The following is a 16,749-nucleotide window of genomic DNA, read 5'->3' as shown; positions in this document are numbered from 1 at the left end:
GGTTTTCTTGTGACAGACTCCAGAGACTAATGAATTTTTTATTTCCCACATGCATGTCCTGCCTCTAACCAAAAATTCCAGTTCAGTTCACACTGAATGTGATATAGTCTGGAATATTTGCCTATCTGGTGGGCAACAGTATTAAATGTTCTGTTTACTTGCAGAAATAAGCAGAGATCTTTCTTAAACTTTCTCTTGAACTAATATTTCACTAAGAAACATTTCCCACCTAAAATGAAAAAAAATGAATACCTTGCACAGGAGCCAAAAACAGATATGATAAATAGGTAACATGGTTTTTCAACTCCAACTGGTAGCACAAGCAATGAGAGTCCACAATTATATTAGCATGGGTACATGTACCAATTTTTCCAGAAATGTTTCAGTTTCACAAATCAATCACGTTTCTCTGTGGAAGAGAATAAATAAATAAATAAATAATCAGCTTGATTAGCTTCAGCTGTGGAAATAGCATTTTATGTACAAAAGCTGCACAGTTTAAAAAGAAAAAAAAGGTCTGTTTTTGAAGAGATGGACACTGCCACTGTCATGTTACTGATAGTTTTGTGTTAGTGTTTGAAATTTGTACACTCAGACATGCAGGTGGCCTTCTTTAGTGTGCATAATGCACCTTGCACTTTATCTGAAACATACAAGCTGCTATTCCAGCACTGTTTCAATGAGCTGCTTATATTCTGAACAGTGTACACAGGATATTCTCTACATTCTTTGTAATGTCCATATGCTAGTATGAATGTGGTTTCACCAAGGTAGACAGAGGGGACTAACCACCTCCCTCCACTTGCTGGTAATGCTTTTCCTAATGCTGCCTTCAGTCTGATTCACTCCATTCAGAAGATGTCCATGATCAACAAGTTAGTGTTATTCAACAGCAACATATTCTGAGTTGAGTGTCTTCGAATGCTGTGATTCTTTTTACAGTCACTGTTTAGGGGCTGGGGAGCAAGTATCTATATTGCCATCTAAATGAGCTTTAGCGATATTGTACTGTAATGACATCAGTTTCATGACTATTAATGGAAACTTAGCTATTCAACAGAAACAGCTAATGAACTCAAAGCTAAGATGGTCCTTAAAATAACAATAATAATAATAAAAGTGAGAAATGTTTCCTTAGTAGCTGAAACAATGATTTCATGTGGTAACTTTGAGTTGTTTTGTGTTTGTGGTAACTATCAATTTTGTTTAGTTGCCTGAAATATTTTGTGTGTTTAAATGATCATCTGCCATCAGCATTTTGTGGTTTATTTTAATGTCATGAATTTGCTGCCATGTGTAACATTTGGGGAACACAAAATGAAAAGGAAATTACAATATACATGCAGTTTTAACATAGACATTCTTTCTAAATATATGTCTCTACTGTTTTGACATTTGAGTTTTTTATACTTTCTTGGCAGCAAAACTATATTTTCAATCATCTTCTTTGTTGTTTTTTTTTTTCTTTTTTTTTTTTCCCCCTATATTATTCTATTGTTTTCTTTCTCTCCTTGCTTCCTTTTTCATTTCTTCCATTGGAATGCTGCAATTCAGTCTATGCCATGGAAATCAATCGTAAGTCTATCTGGGGAGCTGATTATCTCATTTAGCTGAATGTGTTCATTAATCTTTTCACTAGATGCTAGATCTTCACTAGACATTTTAATTATAGGGTTCATCTGATATTCATGTGTGAGTTGTTTTGCTACCAAAATAGTTTCATCTGAAAAGAAGGGGAAAACTGTTGTAATACATGTTGCACATCAAAAGTTTTAGTCAAGCTTATGTGATTGCTATGATTTGTTTCTAGTGGATTGCCAGTAAGGTAATCATTTTTAAAAATTATCATGCATGATTGTCATGTTATAAATAATTCCTTCCGATTATCCAGGTATTGTATTGGTGGCTTTTTAGCATTACTTTCATTGGTCCACATGAGTAACATTATGATTCATTTGACTTCCCTTTAATACACTTCTTAAGATAAAATTATGATTGTGAATAATAAAGAAAGTGGGCATAAAAAGATGAGAAACTGAGGTTTTCTACTCAAGAACAAGTTAATAACTGCATACAACTTCATGACTTTTTTCAAGTGAAAAAATAAAGGTTTTTTTAATCATAAACAATTTCTGTCTGTGTAGCAGTACTCGGTATTCAGGGCAGATTTGCAGCTCTGATCTGCCAGGAAGCAACAGGAGCAGGGCTGGCCCTAAGGTAAGAGAGAGCAGGGACCCAGGGTGAGCAATGCCAGACCCAGGGCGACCCGGTCTCTCAGAGATGGCTGCTGCTAATTGCTAACAAGACGAGGCAAGTAATAATCCAGGGCCTAGGTAGGGAGTTCAGGTTGCAGTGAGAGAAGACAGGGCTGAAACAAAAGGTTTTATCCAGGAGACAAGTATAGGTCCAAAGTCCATCCATGAGAAAAATCTGATACCTGCACACCTGATGCAGCTTGGGCAAGGTTAGATATGTGTATGGCGTGTAGGTGTAGACCTCAGGAGAAGCTGTTTAGGGTAGTTAGGGCCTACTTAAACACTCAGAGCTCTGATGAAGGCCTGATACACATTCAGCAATCTTGAACCACAAAATAAATCCATTTATGCATTTGAAAAGATACGCACGCAAGTTTAGTCGGAGATGTTTTTAAAATGCTGGTATGAAATTATACATGTGCACATCAAGATCTTGTCCTACAATGTCACTATGGAAAAAAAAAAGCCTTGTCAATTTGAAGAGGAAGATACATTGTGCACTAAGTCTCAAGCCATGTAACCATTCACTATTACGTGAAATTATTTTTGCATGGTGTTATTAGAAGCAGAATTTGGACTAGAAATTATACATACTCTTCAGTGGAAATAAACTGACAAAATTTATTTGGTTTGGTAGACTTTACATGTGCGTCATCAGTAAGTGAGTCTGTTCTCAAGTGTCAGGAAATGTAAATACCTTTCCTCTCTTTTCTTCAGCTCCTTGTGGAGACAATCTTTACGATGAGGATGGTAAACGTCTCCCTCCATGCATACCAGGGGCCTGGCTCACTCCCGCTATTATGGCTTGTTACCTCTTGGTAGCAAATATTCTGCTGGTAAACCTGCTGATTGCAGTCTTCAAGTATGTAAATCATGCACTAATTTCTTATTGTCAAGATAAAGTTTCGATGAGAGTCTATCAACTAATTTTGCAATACTTTGCATTCACACTCAAAATTTCTCTATGAACATGACTAGTAAATATTTTGGAATGGTCTATACACTCTGAAAGAGCAGAAGAAAATTTGGTATAGATTTGCAGTGATGTGGATGAGAGAATGAGTACTTACAATTAGGGTCTAATGGTTACTGACAGGCTTCAAGATTGTTTTGTAAAGATGAAACTGAATCCACTAAACCTATATATGTGATAGAATTCTTGCAACCACTGGCAAACACGATTCTACCGTAGATCTGCAGAATGAAAATCTGAACATAAAAAATAAGAGACATTTCCGCTGCATCCATGCATCATCTGCTTCTTTTCCTTTTTTTTTCTTCTTACTTTGCTTCTAATTTAGAGAAAAAGAAATGAAAGCCTTGCAGAGTTCCTATATCTCCCAGGAAAGGAGTGTATATTACCTGGAACCAAGAGAAAAGATAGGTACATTTTACCAAAATCTGTGGCTGCATTTATGGCAGTGCAACCAACGTGCAACTGTGCAAATTCATAACATCATTCCATAAATCCATGCTTAGAATTTTCTGGAGTAAACCTAAATGCATTTCTACTGCTTGTACTTTCTGCCAACAGTTAAATGCAACAGTTATGCCACATGCATTTCCTATAATGACCTAGGTACTGGAAAATACAAATAGGAAAAATTAATACATCTCTTTGCTAGTAAAATTTTCCCAAAACACCTATTGAGAAAAGCAGGTGATTCCATTTTGATTCCCATAAATATGCAGCGTTGCAGGGCTTGCTGGCATAGGTAATGGGCATCACAACCACAAAAATAGTTCATTTTGTGCCCAGAAAGCTACAGCTCACAAAGCCTGTCTTTCATTTGATGTATTTAGCTTAAAAGGTCATGAATTTTAAAGTACCCAAATGCCAGTCACATTGCTAGGGGGAAGGGGAAGCATCTTACAATGGTAACTATTATTGGCTGAAGAGAGGAAGGAATCAGCAGTTTGAGAAGTAGGTCATACTGTTAACTCCTGCTATCCTAGCACAGTTGCAGGGGGGCGAGTTGTAGCTGGGGAATTCTTGCTGTGCAGGAGACACAGAATGAAGTCAGATTGTCATTTATCAGTGTAAGTAATCTCATATTCTTAGCCAAAAGAAATGGAGTGCTTTGTGCAATCAAGAATTCTCCATTTTTGAAGAAATGTCATGTCTGGTTTTGTGAATATTCCAAAGCACAGAAAGTTAGAAAAGAAATAGAAAAGAAAAGAAGAGGAAGTGTCAGTATCATCATAGAAGAGAACTGTCCTAGCATATTTTAAAATAGCTTGAAAAACATCATCTAAGACAGAACTTCCAAATTTTCTTAGTTTGCATTTTGTAACATTGAATATTGTTGTCTCTGGATTGGATGCAGTTCTCTATTCCTTCCTATTCACTGAATTGCTAATAGGTTGTCTTTATAGTAAAACTCATTCTGATGTAGAAATGATGAAACTGTAACTCCCACAAACAACTCCTTTTAAAAGAATATGCAATATTTTCAAATTAGAAGTCTAAATGAACAAAGTTTAAATTTAGGGCATTTTGTTTAAAAACTTGAGAAGTGTTTTGTATAGGTCAAGCTGATTAACATGTTAAAAGAAAAAGATGTGACTCTTCTGGGTTTAGAGTGGAAAATATCTTTCATGGATTTAATACTTTGTATGATATCAAATATGAGTATATATTAATAGAAGTACTTTATAACCAAGCTCCAAAATGCTAGTTAGCTGACTCATAAATTGTGCACGTTTGTCTTAACTGACAGCTAAAATGCTTTATATGGTAGAAGAAAATGACGAGGACTCTTTTGGGTGGTGCATAAGGGACGCAGAGCACCTGCTATGCTGCCTTCAAAAGGAGCAGTAAAATAATGAGTTTAGCTTAATCTTCAGCAAGTTCAGCTGCCTCAACGAAGAGCTGAACCAAGCAAGTTGTGTGGCCTCATTTTGCTATTTAGTTTCTTCTTTTTTCAATGTACTTCTTGTTAAATGTTAAGTAAACTTGGAGGCCTAATGGAAATGACACCTGTTCTCTTTCAGCAATACCTTCTTTGAAGTAAAATCAATATCCAACCAAGTCTGGAAGTTCCAGCGGTACCAGCTGATCATGACATTCCATGACAGACCTGTCCTCCCACCACCAATGATTATCTTCAGCCACCTCTACATAATCATCAAGCGAGTCTGCTGTCGCTGCAAGAAGCGTGAAGGAGACCAGGATGAGCGTGACAGGGGGCTGAGTATGCAGTGAATCGTCTCTGAATAGAGCTTTTTGCACATGATAGCAGAAAGGAGTAGCTATTCCAATGACAAGTATTAATTTCCTTCACGTTTATGGTCTGATGTATTTGCAGAGGAAGCATGGGACAAATTTTATAACAGCTATTGACCTCTTCCTTAGGTGTATGTGATGCTGTGCTGCTAATGAACACTTTCTTTTCAATAATGACATGGCATCCACTTAATCCATTTTCAACAAGTGCTTGTAAAGTTCATACACCGTAGGAGGCAAATAGGAACCTGAAAAGAAAAGGCCACAGTTTCAAATGTCATCTATACATTCAACCTTGTGATTGTGAGCAATCTTTGTAGCACCACTTTCATTTCTCCATATTACAGACTTATCTGTCATTTCACAGAACTGTGAGGATGTGAGCATTCTACTGCGAACATTCTCTGCAATTATTGTTTTTTCATTATGTACCTCACTGAGATAATCAGATGCTCACAATTACTCCTATAATTCTGCATTTCACAGGAAATACGCCTTGTAATTAATTATATGTTTGCACAATATGCTTTTGGTTTTAAAAAAGGGAAAAAAAACTGAGGAAAGAAATGTAAATATAACAGTTCCTACAAATAAAAAGAGACTAATCCAAGACAAGGATAAAATGTTCCTAAGAGCTTATGTTTCCCTTGGATTTTCTTTACTCAATTTTAACTTTTTGAATGTCTTATCCAAAGAATGTCTGGGAAACTGTTACATCGGATTATCTTTTGTCTGTAACTGGCATGCTTTATGAGCAATATTTGAATTAAGGAACAATCAAGCTGGCAAAGATTGTCTTACCCAGTAAAATCTGCTCAGTTTGTTCAAAATGTAGCACTACTATTAAACAGTTCAAAGGTCTGTGAGAAAATATAGCATACTGTGGATGGTCATAGAAGAAGATTATAGTCACAATGCATCACACTGCTTTCAGAGCCATGGCCATTTTGGCTAAGTACTCATTTCATATCTACAAAATCATCTATTCAGTTAGTGCAGGAGTGGAACCTGCAGTATCCATCTGTCTGAAATAGCCCACTACATTGGATTTAAATTGACTGACAGATTTTCAGGAAAAGAAAATTAGTATTTTTTTCTTCTGTTTCACAGAGTTATTTCTAAATGATGAAGAGCTAAAAAAGCTGTACGAGTTTGAAGAGCAGTGTGTAGAAGAATACTTTCAGGAAAAAGAGGATGAGCAGCAATCATCTAATGATGAACGCATCAGAGTTACCTCTGAAAGGTACCTATTTAAAACAAACAAACAAAAAACCCGACCATGTCTGGAACAATATATTGCTTTTTTGTCCCTCATTATAAGCAAAGTTCACCTAAAGTGCAAATGGCTTCAGACCTTTAAGAAAACCACCACTATTTCAGAATCTTAATCCCAGGTAAATGTCAGTGCAGATGCATCTCTCACAAAATCAAGCTTTTTGTTGCTCCTGATGGCATACCACTAAGGCTGCTGGTTCGGGTATCTTCGGTGTAAGAACATTTTTGTTCAGAGTTATTTTTTCCCTCTCACCCAGCTAAGATCACAGTTATGCTGTTTATCTGCTTGAGCAAAACAGTACATGTTCAGATTCCAGCAGCTCATTCAATTGTAATAAACATGGTGGAGCTTAATAACAAAAGTACTGGGAGTTCTTCACTGATACCTATGATTCAAACTACATTCCAGCATTCAGAACAGCCAAATTTGATCCTCTGCCAGATAGTCTCTTAGAAGATTTGAACAAGGCATTGAGCTTTTCTGTGTGGACTTCCTCATCTAAAAGACAGGGAATAGTCAAGTGCAAATAATGAAGGATAATCCTATTCTGAGGACTAGGTAATGTTTGCATATTGATGTGAAATCAAATAGTTACAATGGCAGCAGCACCTTTGTGTCATATCATTTGGCAGACCTGTTCCCAAAGGCTCTGCCTATTCTGGTAGTAGCTCTGAGTAACTCAGGGGATGAGGTCTCTTATCACCTCCTTGAAATGATGAATAATTCTCCTATAATTCTCCTATACCTATAATGGAAATGGTAGATAGTTTAAACATTTTTGCCTTAATCTTCCTTGCAGTATTCTTCTTTAATTATGAACCACTCTCTATGTATGTATCTCACTTCCTTTCAACATTTCTAATGAGGTTGTTCCATAAGCCATTCAATTCCCTAACAGATAAATATCTGTCTGTTGAAGGGAAGCAGTAAACATCTTGCAATATTATATGTGGAGTTTGAGAACAGAGAAGTAAATGAAATCTGCTATGTGTCATCAACTCATTTCTATTACACTATCTATGGTAATTTGTCAAAATCCTAGGTATTGTATGAGAGAATAAAGCAAGGTTGGTAAGCCTCACTGATTCACTATGATCTTGTAGCCACAAACCAGATTTGCATAATTCTCATGGCTTCTTGCTCCAAATGCTTCATCATCTTTTGTGTGCGAGAGCGAAAGAATGTTAATTTAATTTCCACAGTTGATTTAGTACTGTATGTTCTCTAAGTCACATCCTAATGCCTGGCTTTTATATGCATTCTTCTAGTACCATCAAGTCCATTACGAACTAAATGATAAAATAAATAAAGGAAAAGAAAATAAATTCTGCTCCCCTTTGCTCTGATCCTTAATTGGAAGGTATTTCAAGACATAAAGTAATTCTGTAAACAGTAGCGTGTGTTCTCTTCATACAGCCACAAAACCTGTTTTACAACATGCCTTGATGCTATTTTAAGTCATCCTGTGAACATGCCTTTAGAAGTATTTTCCGTATTATTAATTGGTGCTTTACAGTGAAAGAGGATAACTGAATGTGAAGCAGGTGGCACACTCAGAGAGGAATTTAATAGTAGGCTCTAACAAAGGGCTGCAACTCTTGTACTGTCCTGGCATGTAAATAAAGGCAAAGTGCCCTCCAATAGCCCTCCAATATAGTGTGAGGAAAGCACAGGTAAAAAGTAAATGCACAAGCACTGTGCTACAAACAGGAACAAGTAATGAGTTATACATAGCACAGATTTCTGCCATAAGAAGAAATCAGTAGCTGGTGTCTATAATGGGTTACTGCACCACCCCACTGTGTGTTTTATGCTTCCTCTTTTATATCCAACAGAGTTGAAAATATGTCAATGAGGCTAGAAGAAGTGAATGAAAGAGAACATTTCATGAAAGCTTCTCTTCAAACAGTTGACCTTCGACTCTCTCAGTTAGAAGAACTATCTGGTCGGATGGTGAATGCTCTTGAGAAGCTGGCAGGTGTTGACAAATCTGAGCTAACGTATACACGTTCACGGGCTTCATCTGAATGTGATGCTGCGTATCTCCTAAGGCAAAGCAGTGTCAACAGCTCGGATGGCTACAGCATGTACAGATATCATGTTGGTGGCGATGAGTTAGCATATGATGACAGCACAGCTCCAATGTCACCAGCCATAGGATCACGTAAAAAAGCTCAATCTGTTGGTACAAAAGAAGATGGAGCAGACCCAAGGATGCTGGTTCCAGAGCACCATACCAGTCTCCATTATACCTCTAGTGCTAATGCAGTGACCCCAGCAGATTGCAGTAGATCTGCATTAGACATTGCACAGAATATTTCCAGTCCCCATTCTGGCTCAGGTGGTTTAGGGGATGAAAACCAAGGAATTTTCAAGAAGGATGAAATGGCTCCTCAAAGTTTAAACCAGATGGATGTTGTTATGAACAGACAATCGGTACCAAGATCAGATTTTCAGAACACTCAGCTGAAAGTAGAACGTACCAAGTTAGAGGCAACCATCTCTTATCCGTTGGACAAATCTAAAGCAATGCGCTATTTTCCTCCTGAAACATTCAGTGCTTGTCAAACTACTATGATGAAGTCAAGGAGCTTTATATTTGCACAGGGTGGGAAGCTGGTTGGAGGGGTGAACAACTGGACAACAGAATATAGTACCATCATGGATCAGGTGTGCCCTTCAACAATTGAGCAGTGGGCTACAGAGTGGAAATACGAAGTTGAGCAGCAACTTTCTCAAGAACGTCCTCCGGAATACCCGGGTATTATCTCTGAAGCAGAGAGGCAAGCAGAACAGAAACAATTACAAATGGACACAGATGATGACAGTGATGTTGGTGAAGCAGGTATTAGTGCCTCTTACGCCTCTATGCCTGCTGCTGTCAAAACTCAGACAGAGAACTTGTTATCAGTAAAGCCAGAAAGGACTTCTGGGTTCCCATCAGTACGATCAAAGAGTTTGCACAGCCATTCTCGGAAAGCCAAGTCTATAAAGGACAAATTAAACAGACCAGGACATGCCACTAGTGTAACTAACTTAGTAGTAGCATTTGGCAGTGCAACAGAAGAACAGAAAGCTAGGCAAGAAAATGCGTCCACAGAAACTGAGTGTTGAAATGGCTTATGGCCCCTGTTTGATTGACCATCAAAAAAGTAGTGCGGCTAATTGAAAAAAAGAAGGATTTTTTAACTAATTTATACAGAATAATGTTGCATACATTTGTTTCTCTTCATTTTAAACTTATTAGGTACATGTTCTGCTCTTAAATACATCCTTGCCAGGTCAAGTGAAAGGGAGATACTCGCTCAGGGGCAGATATAAAAGCAGGCTGCTCTGCAGATGCTGACAGTATTGATCTTTCTTTGTTCCACTTCCCTTGTAAACTCATTTACTGATAGAGTCTTCATAAAAGCTCTTGAAAGGACAATACAATCATTTAATAAATTAGAAAATATTTTTTCTTCTTTATCAGAAGACTACTTAAACTGCACTAATTTTTAACCAGCCATCATTTTTATCCTCACACAGCTGGTTTCTTTGTGGCCATTATGTTTTCATATCAAAACAAAATTGTTGAATGCGTGGAATAACTATGTAGTCCTATTTCACTTCTTGTTTCATGCATGCTTCTTGGGCAGTACTTTCAGAAAGGCAGAACGCAGCAGCTTCTACCCAATAGAATACTTCTGAGTGGAAAAATACAGTTATGTTTGGAAAAACCTGACTTGGAATGCTATGCATACACATATTCTTGACCTGTCCTTGAACTTGGCTGACATAATCTGCTTTCAGGATCATATCTGTCTCTGCCCCAGAGCATTCTGGCAGCCTTAAACTGTTGAAAAACAGTGATTGTTGTTTCAAAACGTGTAGAGAGATTTTCAGTATTTAAAGTGTAGATTGATTTTAATAATATGAATCCAAGGTCTGCATTAGTGTTTTATATAAACAGTAACAACAGAATCCCATGTAGAGAAGGAAACTGTTTTGCCTGCAAAAGAAAAAAACAAACAGGAAATGTGTTTTGATTGGGTGAGATCAGAACACAGCCAATCTGCATTTGAAGTAAATCTACTTGACAAACTGATTTTTAATTCTGCAATTTCATTATGACAATGCACAAGGAACAAGAGTTTCTGTGAGTCAATCTGAACAAAAAAATAAATTCTATAGATGAGAAGAGGAATTCCATGTATTTCCTTGAGTCAGTTTCAAAAAGAAATTTCAAATGGAAAAGCCCTCTCTACAGAGCAAGTATTTTCCATCACTCAGCAACCAAGACTGGAAATGCACATCTCTAGTTACAATTAGCCAGAACACTTGACTCAGCAGCAGCATTCCATATGCTAGGTTTGGGTAATTTCCTTCCTAGTAGTGTGATTTTTCATTTGCCTCATTCTTTGTTATGTTTTAGGAATTCTGTTTTCCTAAATATCCAGCCCCTGTCTGTGAAGGGAAAGCATACCATTTAACAAAAAAGAAAGAAAATAAGTTAAAACTGTGTTACTTGTTCACAGAACACCGGTCAAAAGTTTACACTTAACTCAGTAACAGCACTCATTTATACACTATTTTGAAAAGACAGAATTTCTTTTTCCCCCCCATCAGCTCCTCATTATGTTCGTTTCAATACTAATGCTTCTTATAGCACACTGGAATACAGAGACTGATGTAAGACTTTAAAACTGCATTGATGGCATCAGATTTTTATTATTTGCATTATGTTTTCATACTCCATCCATAACGACTTTTGAAGTATTGCTACCATGCTGCTTGATCACAGTGACTGCCTGGACATTTCGGAAAGGTCAGTCATTGTTACCATACATCTTTGCCAGCTTGATCTTATGAGCATGTTTACTGGTTTCACTGTTATCAGAACAGTGTTGACATTTGTTTTTCATGAGGGCTTCTTTTTTTATTCAAGTTTAGGGAATGTGACATTTTATATAAACAGAATGACATTTGAAATTGTTTCACTTCCATGTTTACTTTTGTGTTACCTTTCTATGCAACTACACAGCAATTTTGTATGCATGGTTAATATATCCTCCAATTTATCAATGCCTTTTTATTGTCTGCCTGCACGCTCACCAGGAACTAATTCATCAACAAACACAAAGGGATGCAGCCATTCAGCACTTTGCTAAACAAGCAGAGTGCATTGTGGACCGCAATAGTGTGTTGCATGCCTTTTGTTACATTGTGTTTATAAAATCTGCATTAAATCATGCTTTGTTTGACCAGACATTTTTTAGCATTTGCATTACAAAGTTTCTAAGTGGCATGTAGTTTTCAAACAACATTTTACCGTTGTATTTATTTTCTTCTCCTGTACAAAACATTTATAAAGAAGTCATCTTAGAAAGATAAGGAATTAATTCAATGCACAAACTGACCACTGAAGGATATAAAAACACTTACTGTTTCTTCTTATGCAGCAAATGGGCTGAATGTTTTCAGTTTCTTTTTTACCACTTGCCAGTAATTTTCCATCACATTCTCTATACAGGCTCAGATGTTTCCTGTGCTGGTGCACTGCATGAACTGTAATGGTAACCTCCTTGCCAATAAATGTGAAGTGACTACATTGATGTTGGCAGAGTTATGTCAGACAGATTTAAATATGGCTCTATATGTGCACACAAGGCTGATGCTAGATTTGGAGCACACTAAACAGAATAATGGTTAACACTTTTGCCTGCCCATCCTTTCTTGAACACTTTGTGAAAGGTTGCAAGCACAGAATTTGTATTTCTGAAGAGACACATTTAACACTGCCTTTTAAGAAGACAAATCCCTCCCACTACTAAGGATGACTCCACAGTGGTGTCATAATGAATTTTACTTATGTATATATATTTTTTTAATGATTATTATGTAATTAACCTAAACTGAACCAGGTCAAGCTCAAAGAGGGTGCATTCTGTGTCTGTGTCACTGAGGTAATTTAAGTGAATTCACTGTGCAGTATCTTGCAGTACTGACGTATCCCTCTTCCCTGAAAGCAAATTTTCAAACACATTAACTAATAGCAATGTAGGCAGGTTCTTAACTATACCACCTGATTCTAATTATTTCATTTTGCATTGCATCACTCTGGGAATATTTTGACTTGGCCTTGCAAGCCCTATCCTACTGCAAAGTCACCCTTTCCGTTTGAAATGCTGGATTTAGATACCAGAGAACCAAAAGAGTCAATTTGCCATATCATTTAGTAATGAATTCAAAGAACCGTTGGATTCTCCCTAACGTGGTCTCTCCAGATGGCTTCTTTGGACCCTTTCCTATGTTCTAGGCTTGGTGAGATGTATGTTTGTCTTTCCTATGTTGTTTTTTTTTAAGTATCTGTGAGGCCTTGTCTGAAAACAAGACAGTAAGGATGTCGAAAGAACTGTTTCATTAGATGTGCAAGATCCACAGGATCTGTAATGGGTGCTCTGGACAGTAAATTCACAAAGTTGCTGCTGAACATTTGTCATGGCAGAGGTACCTGGACACATTGCTGGGGTTCTATCTGGTAACATCATTGTCAGCTTATGACTTCTGCACACTGCTAATTGGATTCATGTTATACTCCAAAACACGTGATAAGCAAAAAGAAGGCATTCCTTATATGCAAAATCATGAAATTATTGTTAGTGTAATGGGAATTTTAACAGTCTGATGTATTAATTGTTATTAGTCTAGATCTAGTTGTTATGGGGGAAAAGGAGAAGCAAGAATAAAGGAGAGGAGAGATGAAAGGAGAGAAAAGAATGTATCAGTAAGGTAAAAGTCATACATACACATGCTTCCTACTATCTGCCCCTTTTTCGTAGATGTTTTCCTTGCATTTGCACTGATCTTCAGGGTCTAAGGGTTTCTGGCAATGAGAGTAGAAAGGAAATATTGCCAGCTGTCAGTACTCTGACAGCCCATCTTTACTAGGGTGTCTGTGACGTTGATGGTGTCTTTTCCCTCACTCTTCGTTTGCCTTTGTAGGAGCATTTTATATTTGCTAACAGACTGAACAGTGTTCTCTTCACTGGCCTGTAAGTCCATGTTATGCCTGAAATTTCTACTCATTCTAAAAATTGCTTTCACAGATGAACAAGCCAAGGCACAGCTCCAGGCAGGTTGAGACAAGTTCAGATAAAGCAATCCTGACAAGACTCAGGCCTTGCAAAGACAGCAGAATGCTTGTGGCCTGTCACTGACAGACGGTGCTCTATGAATTGAGCTGTGAGGCTACCTTACACCAGAAAGTGCTTTCCTCTCCCTACAGCCACTGCTGATGAATGCTCTACTGCATGCAGCGGTCACCTGAGCTGATATTTCAACTTGTTGATCTTAATAATGAGATCCAGCATCAAGCAGAAGGGCAAACAGATGTAAAGCTAAGCCTCAGCTTGACTGGGCTATTGAATGCTCATTTCTTCCAGTGTCAGACCCAGAGAGGTTGGGCAATCAAAAACCAACAGGCACCAGGAGTTTGGATTCCATGCTGACAAACTGCAGACTTTAGAATAATTCCCTTAAATTGCATGTCTTTTACTTCTTTCAACTTCGAGCCTAATCCACAGAAACAAAACTTGATAGTGCATAATGGTACTTTATGGTTGATGTCCTGCATCTTTCCGTAAGGTAAGTCTTCGTAACAGGCTTTAAATAAATTAGTGTTTGCATTTGTTCAGCCAAAGCGGTTAGGAGCTTGGTGCTAAAGGAATTGCATCATCCCATCTTCCTGCTCCTCCTTTGTCTCCACAGCACTAAAACCTCTACAAAAATGCAGCACTTCATCCTCCCTGATTCTAGACGTCAGCATTTCTCTTTTTTTGTACTAACTGGATTGCTGTGCTTAGCAAGTTATTGCCTCATCAGACTGATAGACTTCAAACATTACTGTGAATTAAAATTGGGCTCTAGTTTAGAAACACTGTTAATCTGAGAGTCATTATCACATTACCACATTACCTATGTTAAATAGTGCAAGCCAAGGTGGAACGTTGTACCAATTAATAGCTCCAAATAACTCCAGGCAAGTAATACATACATAGTGATTAACAAGAAAAGTACCTTTATACGATACAGCAAAGTTCAACATCATTAAACGCCCACATTTGAGAATACTACCTCCACTTTACAGATATGCCTTTAAAAGTAGTGGGATTTTTTTGTGTTTCTTTTTTTTCCTCCTGTGTGTTCCTTTTTTCCCTCCTTCAAGAAACTAAAACCTTTGCATAGTTTTTATATATTTTGCATATCCTGGCCAAGAGTATCAAGGTTGCTGCTTTGTGTAAATAACGTTTAACAAATTCTTCTGTTGAATCTTCATCAAAGACACCCAGAAAAGAGATTTTTTAGACTTAATAAAGTTAAATTAAGACATAATGGTTATTTTCCACAGGAGTTAATATGGACCTGTAAGGCTGTTGTCCTCACAAGTCTCCAGCAAAAGTCCCACATTTCTGACTCGAAGTTATGACACACCGAATGTGCAGACTATTGAGTGAACAAGTAGGGAGATGTCCAGGTGAAGCAATAAACTGCAATGTTTTCAATTGAATATACAACAAACTTTCATCAGTGAATCCCTGATTTTGCAGACTTGCCACATATTTGCTGTAGCTCTGGCCACATTGCTAAGCTCAGAAATCACACAACATGTGCATCCATGTGTCCTGGAGTGCAAATCAATAGTTGAACTATTCTTCATTATGCTATGAAACCCTTAAGTTACCACAGAAATACAGGCCTGGAAGAGACAGATCATCAACAATGAAGTGAGTTCAGTACTGCCATGATAGCATCAGTGGCAGATGGTGGTCTAACCTGTTCTTGAACATGTCTAATGAAAGACATTCCATAATCTGCTGAGATCAAAAAGGATCGTTATGAAAGGCTGTTCTTATTTAACCCTAGACCTCCAGCATTGCATAAACCAAAGTGGTTCTCTAACCACAGAGCTCATTTGTGAGGTTTTACCAGAATTTTCAAGAAGATACCTGAACTGATGTGCAGTTAATACAGCAAGTTACACACCACAGCCATAGGTAAGCAGATAAATATCCTAGATATCTCACTGTTACAAGTAATTTGCACTGTATATGAGGCTTCACAAAACTGGCACTCAGCATGTGGGGTCTGATACCACCAGGAAAGCTGGCCAAGCTGGTCTGGGGTGGTCATGACAGTGGAAAAGTGTAAGGGTCCTGGCCAATCTAGCATATGGGAGTTAACTTAATGTTTTAGCAATGAAAATAACTGCACTGTGTCAAAAGTGCCATTAAAAAAAAACTGTTGAAATAAAAATGGACAGTTGAATCCTTTTCAGATCCACTGACTTTGTTCCCTAGGTAGCTTCCCTCCTTTCTTTCAGGACTGCTTTGATAAGATGAAACTATTTTCAGAAACTATTTTCAGAACTGTTTGAAAACAGTGAGCAAGTGAGGCAAGACAGAATGGTTGGAGGTGGGCAGACAGTTGAGTGCATTGCCAAAAGGTGGTAGTCAGGGGATTCAGTGGACTTCCCTGTCTGTCCTGCCTGCCTGCCTCACGTGCCCTGCCCTACCTGCCTTGCCTGTCTGCTGTGTTTGGCTCTGCCTCTCTTACCTCCTAACTGCTCTGTCTGCTTGTATTCTACCACAAGTTGAGACAGAATTAACTTGCTCCTCCAAAATACTCACTTCTGTAAAATCAGCATTCTCCTCCCACTAGCATAAAACTCTTCCAGTGACAACTTGTGACCAGTTCCAACAATAACCCTCACAAATCTTGTGATCTTATGTTTACAGAGAACTTTACTGAGTTTACGCATTTTCAGAACAGCACTGCCATTCGAATGTCAGTCCAGTCCTTCTTTGAAATGCTCATTCCCTCAAGTAAAACTGCCTTTACAGCCACTTCTTAGAAGGCATCTAAGGCATGCAGGGATGATCTTGTAATTCTAATTTGATAATAATAATTGACAGGTTTAATCATACTGGCAAATTTGTTATACGTAATTTTTA

General features: G+C 37.8%; 1 protein-coding gene across 1 annotated transcript in view; it reads left to right on the top strand.

The window, feature by feature from the left end:
• Positions 1-9,871, top strand: part of TRPM1 (transient receptor potential cation channel subfamily M member 1) — a gene marked incomplete at both ends in the record, with an annotated part of 56,097 nt that extends 46,226 nt beyond the window's left edge. Inside the window, 5 exons of the mRNA XM_079541124.1 lie at positions 1,555-1,575; positions 2,973-3,117; positions 5,250-5,449; positions 6,592-6,724; positions 8,593-9,871. Of these exons, the coding sequence (XP_079397250.1) occupies positions 1,555-1,575; positions 2,973-3,117; positions 5,250-5,449; positions 6,592-6,724; positions 8,593-9,871 (1,778 nt within the window). The remainder of the gene's footprint in view (positions 1-1,554; positions 1,576-2,972; positions 3,118-5,249; positions 5,450-6,591; positions 6,725-8,592) is intronic.
• Between the last annotated feature and the right edge of the window lie 6,878 nt (positions 9,872-16,749).

This window comes from Tetrao urogallus (assembly GCF_951394365.1).
Source record: "Tetrao urogallus genome assembly, chromosome: 11".
NCBI lineage: Eukaryota > Metazoa > Chordata > Aves > Galliformes > Phasianidae > Tetrao > Tetrao urogallus.
Note: the sequence above shows the minus strand (reverse complement) of the source record. Positions and strands in the feature narration are given on the sequence as shown.